General features: G+C 37.5%; 1 protein-coding gene across 1 annotated transcript; it reads right to left on the bottom strand.

The window, feature by feature from the left end:
* Positions 1-354: 354 nt before the first annotated feature.
* Positions 355-3,587, bottom strand: LOC132851712 (extracellular calcium-sensing receptor-like). Its single transcript, XM_060878696.1, has 7 exons — positions 3,370-3,587; positions 2,974-3,265; positions 2,072-2,863; positions 1,711-1,932; positions 1,482-1,605; positions 1,102-1,253; positions 355-972 (listed from the first exon to the last, which is right to left on the bottom strand). The coding sequence occupies exons 1-7, from the start codon at positions 3,585-3,587 to the stop codon at positions 355-357; spliced, it is 2,418 nt and encodes an 805-aa protein (XP_060734679.1).
* Positions 3,588-6,748: the final 3,161 nt, after the last annotated feature.

Below are 6,748 nucleotides of genomic sequence, written 5' to 3'. Positions count from 1 at the left end.
GTGTTATTAGTCTATGACTTTGTTGCACATTTGTTTTAGCACTTGTTTATTATAGCTAATACAGTATATAACTGAAAAAAAATGACATTTTGGTCATGAAATATCTTTCTCTGGTAGTACAAGTTTTATCAATAACAAAAGTATTGTGATAGTTAATGATAATATGAATTATTTTCCTGAATGTAAGCAAAAGCTTGTTTTTACTTTGTCCGGTAGTGGTAGCTGTCTGAGCCATAATGGTTCTTCCTTCATAGAAGGAAGCCCACAGATTGGACTTTGTATATGGGTTGTTGTTACTTCCAGATCATATCAATAATCATTCCTACACACATACAGACTACTAGTTCATGTAAATTACACTTTGCCCATCAGTTGCTTTTTAGTATTCTTCTCAGGTTTCAGTATTATTATGTAACACTTTGGAAGAAATATACAGAATAATAAGCCGAAGCTTGATGCTAAAATAGCAAATATCTCTACAGCTACAGTGAATTTTCCAGGAGAGCTGACATAAGCAGGAATAAATGTGATCCAAACTGCACAGAATATCAGCATGCTGAATGTGATGAATTTGGCTTCATTGAAATTGTCAGGCAACTTCCGGGCCAGAAAAGCCAAGATAAAACAGAGAACAGCCAAAAACCCTATATAACCCAGAACAGCCCAGAAACCTACAGTTGAGCCCAAATTACATTCTAAAATAATCTTTTCCTTGTAGCTCTTTAGGTTTTTAAATGGGAAAGGAGGAGATATTGTCAACCAAACCACACAAATTATGACTTGTATGAGAGTGAATGTTATAACACTGAGTCTCTGCTGTGGAGGCCCAAACCATTTCATGATATTACTTCCTGGAAGTGTAGCCCTGAAGGCCATTAACACCACTAACGTTTTTCCCAGAACACAGGAGATGCAGAGGACGAAGGTGATCCCAAAGGCTGTGTGTTGCAGCATACAGGACCAATCAGAGGGCTGACCAATGAAAGTAAGTGAACAGAGGAAACACAGAGTCAGAGAGAAGAGCAGCAGGAAGCTCAGCTCAGAGTTGTTGGCCCTGACTATTGGAGTATTTTTATGTCTAAATAATATGATTGCTATTACCATCGTCAAAAATGCACCAATAATAGAAACAGCTGTTAGCAGAATTCCCATGGTTTCTTTGTAAGACAAATATTCAACTTCCTTCTTTATACACTGATCTCTCTGATGATTTGACCAGTATTCCTGATAGCATTGATGACATTCAATGGAATCTGTCACAGAGTGAGAAGAAAAATAGCAAAAATGGATCCATGTAGAAATCCGCAGCATGATATAATACAAATACAATTCTCTAACGGAGTTGACTATAAAAAAAAAACACATTCTCTTTACCTGACTCAAAACAACCAAACATGAATTAACATATCGTCTAATATATTTACAACAGAAATCATTTTCTAGATTGTTTTCTAGTAATCATTTTCTTTTAGTCTCAGTACCTGTCATATTACTGATCTCTCCTTCAGCACATGGTATGCAGTCAAAGCAGCAGATGGGTTTTCCTTTCTGTACAGCTTTCCTTTTGCCAGGAGGACAACTCTCACTACACACCGAAATCGGCACCTTTGATTGAGAAACATATTTATATATTTGAATGCTTTCATAGATTAGGGAAACATTTATCGATGCAAATTATCAATTGCGATTTTGTCATTCATTTGTACTCACCTGCTTGATATTATGTGCCCATTCAATTAAATCCATATTTACTGCTAATCGATCATGACCCATTATGGATGAGTCATAAAGTCCAACAGTAACAAATTCATGTTGTACATTCCCATGCCAGTTTATTATATCATACTTTGCTGCAGGGTCACCATTTTTGTCAAAAAACACTTCTTCGCCCTCTTTGGTTTTAAAATGTATTTTCTTTAGATTTTCTAGAAACTGAAGAAATATAAATAATTATTTCACATGAAAAGTGTTCTCCAGTACTGGAAAGTATGTTCTCACTTAAAGAGTAGCATTTGGTTAATTGATTTAATTGCAGTGCTAAAATGATGTCTAAGCAGCAGTATTAACTCACTGTGAAAGGATCGGGCTGCTTCTTTGTAGGACATGTTTCTTTGCAGCCTAGAAGTTCATGTAGTGTATGGGCAATGGCATATACTGCTTTATACACATTACTGAAAATAGGCATCAGGGACATGTCGGTGAAGATGTTTTCCATCTCTGAGAGTTTCTCATCACCCGTACACAACGGATAGTCCATTGTAGCATTTTGCATTGCATATTTACACTTAAATAATGCTTCCCAGAATTTAGTAAAAATGTCCCTGCCCACAGATTTTAGTGGTTTAATATCTAGAATAAAGTCCTTTAGACCCGTCACTGTCGTTTTAGGTATAGCTAGTCCTATGGCTCCCTTCAGTATATGGTGTTCATCTTTTGCAGCAAGTTCTGAATCAGAAATCCAGCCTTCAGTTCCAACCCACTGGTATCCAGTGATGTTATGTTTAAAAAAGACTTGGAGCAAGATTTCTAAGTCCCAGTGAGCAAGAAATGCAACAATCACTCGAGATGTGGAGCTTTTGATTTGCTGAATAATTTTCAGCACCTTTTCATCCGAGTACGTTCTAAAATACGGAAGGGAATATTCTAAGCAGATACCCAACTGCTCTGCAGCTTCAGTAAATGCAGCCATCCCACTGTTTCCATAATCATCGTCTCTTCTTATTGCTCCCACCCAGGTCCAGCCAAAGTGTTTGACCATCTCTGCAAGTGCTCTTGTCTGGTAATAATCACTGGGTATAGTGCGTAGAAATGAGGGATATTTCCCTTTGTCACTGAGACACTCACAGGTAGAGTAATGACTGATCTAAAATTATATTTAAAAAAATATTTCACAGGCATTATGATCGGTAATAATTCTTTGTCATTTCATATGGCTCAAAACATCAGAATCATTTTTACTTAAATTTTTCTTACTAAGGGAATGCTGAAAGGTCCAATGCTCTTTGCAATAGCCATGGACACTGAAGAGTAGGTCTCTCCTATTATGGCTTGCACCTGTGCTGGGTTTGTGCACATCTCATCCAAGACTGAGTTTTCATTCCCATTAATGAGAGCCATAGCTACTTTCACCCCCAATGCTGCTGAACTGCAAGTGTCATAGATCTTGTAACCCAGTGATATCCCAGGTAATAAAGAGGAACTGTTGTTGATCTCTTCAATGGCAAAGATCAAGGATTGTGAATACTGAAAGGCTCTGAAATCAAGACTGTTTAAAATCAGAGAAAAATACAATATTATTATTTTAGACTGAAAAATGAAAACATGTTTAATATTATAGATGATAAATGTGTGACATGCTCAAGTTCTTACCTCCCACACTTCATTTGTTGTGGCATGACCAAATAAGACATGTCCGAGGTTTCCCAATTACTATGAAAAGGGAAAGCTGCTCCAACAATGATATTACCATCCTTCCAAATCTGTGGATATGTAGGGTCTCCTCGCAACGAACAGGTAGTCCCATTACCTCTGGAAAAATTTATTATGGCCGTTACCATATGTAAAAGAGTAAAGAGTAAAGGCTCCATCAACCTACTCAGCTACAGGATGGTGATATCAGTTATGTCTGCTAGGTCTGTTGTCCTAGCTGTTTGAATCAGAATGATTTTGTGGCATTTATACAAATGGAAAAAAATCTCTGTGGAAACATTACACTGATGGGACAAAGGAGGTGTGACCAAACAGCTAGGCCCTTTTTTAGCTTGTATCTTTCCATGATGGCCTACTACTCACTGTTAATTTTCTCTTTGTGTATTGTGTATTTTTTTCTTATGGTGTATCTTTTAAACTGATTATTACCATTTTTGGGATCTCTCTGGATATTTATCATTATGCGATGTCTGTTTTGCAGCCTTTCGGAAAAATCTCGTAAGAGGGACTACTTCTCTCAATAAAATATGTTACTAGAATTAAGTAACAAATGTAATTAAGCTCGTGGCTGCTTTCTCCCTATGATATGATCATTTATTTGATTACTTTCCTTCAAGCGAATCCTGCATCTCATCATGTATTATATTTCTTGTATAAATGATATGTCACTATTTATGGTTGAACAGTAAAGAGGAAGACATTATATGAAACTGTAAAAGGGTCTAGTTTTATTTGTTTCCAGTCACTATAAAAAACACAATATTGTGCATTGATCAAATTCTTGCTCGAGGCATTCCACCTTTATAGACCCTTTTAGTGTGTGAGTATCTACTCAGGTGTGAAAAACATCAGTATTCACTAAAACAAATAATGACATCCGACATTTAATCAATGTTTATTAATGGGATCCTGAGGGAGTCAGCCTGAGTTCCGTTTTTTGAGTTTCTGAGTCCCAGTTCTTGAATTGGCTGATCACAAGGTACCATTTGTAAAAGAGATCCATCCTGCATCCACGGTATTCATGGTAGCAGTTCTTTCACAGTCATTGGGCATTATATTCAACAGGCATACCCTGCGGGAGTAAAATTATGATAATGGGGACCGAGACATTTTCACTTTTAAGAAGGTGTTTGAAGAAGTGTAGCAGTGTCTGGAGTGTGCTAAGCACCCATTTGGGCTAAGCACCTATATCCAACAGACCAAGTGTCTCAAACCCGAGACTTTTGTTTTTTAGGCAGGTTTGATTTGTAATAGTAAGACTGATGCCCTCTCCTGCCAATGGTCAAAGGGTGTCCTGGCCTTTATTGCAGCTTTCCATGTGTGCATCCTCAATAAGAACCCTTACACCACCCCAATGGGCCTTCTCCATCCCCTTATTATTCCTAATCTCTAATGGTCACAAATATCCCTGGGCATTTTTAAAGGTCTTCTCGGGTCCAGCGGCAAAGAGTCCTGCTGGTTCTAGTTGACTGATACTTGGAATTGTAGCTCTGTCCAAGGTCCCTTCCACCAGGGGGACAATGGAGCTATCAATTCAACACATTGTCTATGTGTAAAGGATGCCTGCAGTCTGTTGTCTGACCCAGTTTTCTAGCTATTATTTTAATTTGGTATTGTAGGGTCCTCAAAGATTCTGTGCTACACCACCAACAGCCAGCAGAGGGGAGTAGCAGTACATAGTCTGAGCGTCCAATCTGGAGAACTCAGTAGCCAGGCTGATTCACCTATAATACCAGGATTCAGAAGCCTATTCCAATTTTTCACTCTTTCTGCAAATTAATTTCTCACTTCTATAAATTCTGTTTGCTTATTCATTCACTGACAAGCAGCAGTTTTTACTGTCCCATTACACAGAATAGTGGTCTAATCTACAAGACCAATATGGAATTAACCAGTTACAAAGGTATGCAGGGCAAGGTTAATAATAAGGCATGCACTTCTCCCACCTTTTTGCTAAATTATACCCACTTCTTAAAAGTATCCTTTAGGAGTTGTAAATAGAGGTCTTAAAGTACTCTAATATAAATACTAATACTCAATAAAGGGCTCTTGTGGGACCATGTTACCTGGTACATGCACAAATGCAAGTTAAAAAAGAAGGGGAGAATTCATTAGGCATTCGATTATTTATAGCAAATACTATGTCACTGTCACAGTGTGATATTGTTGAATGTCCCTACATGTACCTGCATTCAAAAGTGGATGTCAAAGAATTAAACACTGCCTCTGATTGTTCGATAAAGTGAATTAGAACAGAAAACATATTCTCATGTAAGACATTTGAATGTCTTCACATTCTAAAGCCCTATTTGGACGGGATTAGTTTTATGTGGGGACGTGGGGGTAAAGTAATTATTACCAGAGCTTCTCTGTGATTTTAGTCCCGTCCGAATGTGCCATCTCGGTAATCATTACGGACAATGTCAGTAAAGATTACGGCGACTTTTACCTTCTGTAAAAAGGTCCGGAAAAATTACCTCAGGTAATACTAATCCCGCCCGAATAGACCCGCTGTAAATATGTACGTACGGTACAATTCCGTCATTTCCTGTTTAAAAGTAGTTTTTGGCGCGTTTTGCAAGCATGGAGGCGCCATTTTGTCTGTTTGATAACAGGAAGCAACATCATACGCACATGACGACAAGGAAGTTACTGTGGTGCGTAAAGCGAGTTACCCCTCCCACTTCTGCTAGTTTACTGAGATGTCTTGTCCCGTGCGAATTGGCCAATTAATATTACAGACGTCCTGAGGTAATATTGCATTACTCCACGTCCCCACGTAAAACTAATCCCGTACGAATAGGGCTTAAGGAAGAGAAAATGTGCCACCCCTGTATTTAGAATTATATTTATCTTAATATATAATGTATTTAGGAAACTAAAATGATGGAAGATTGTATTTCTTACCAAATTATTTGGTATTGTTCATTTGGTCTGTGGCCTTTGGTCTTGGTCCATAGTGTTTGATTACTGTTAGCCAGTGATTTTACACTTGGCCATAATTCAGCACTGATACTGGTGATGTTTTATATGCATTCGTTTTGGACACTGGCGTTCTACATACGCTGACTAGTTTATATAGATATAGAAACATTTAAAAATAGAAGTTTATCATTAAAGCATAATAACTAGATGTCCAATATCAATGAGCCACAGTGTTTTTTAAGTGGGGGAGAAAATAAAATCTATTATTAAAAGAGTAAAAGTACAGCAAAGAACTTAAGGTGCTTTGGTGTTTTATCCAGTGTGTTCATTAAGGTTACCTAGTCATATTTTTACAAGTCAGTATTTATTAATAATATTTGGAATATTAGCTTAG

Source organism: Tachysurus vachellii, chromosome 9 (genome assembly GCF_030014155.1).
Source record: "Tachysurus vachellii isolate PV-2020 chromosome 9, HZAU_Pvac_v1, whole genome shotgun sequence".
NCBI classification, from domain to species: domain Eukaryota; kingdom Metazoa; phylum Chordata; class Actinopteri; order Siluriformes; family Bagridae; genus Tachysurus; species Tachysurus vachellii.
The sequence above is the reverse complement of the archived record's forward strand: the minus strand, read 5'-3'. Positions and strand labels throughout refer to the sequence as shown.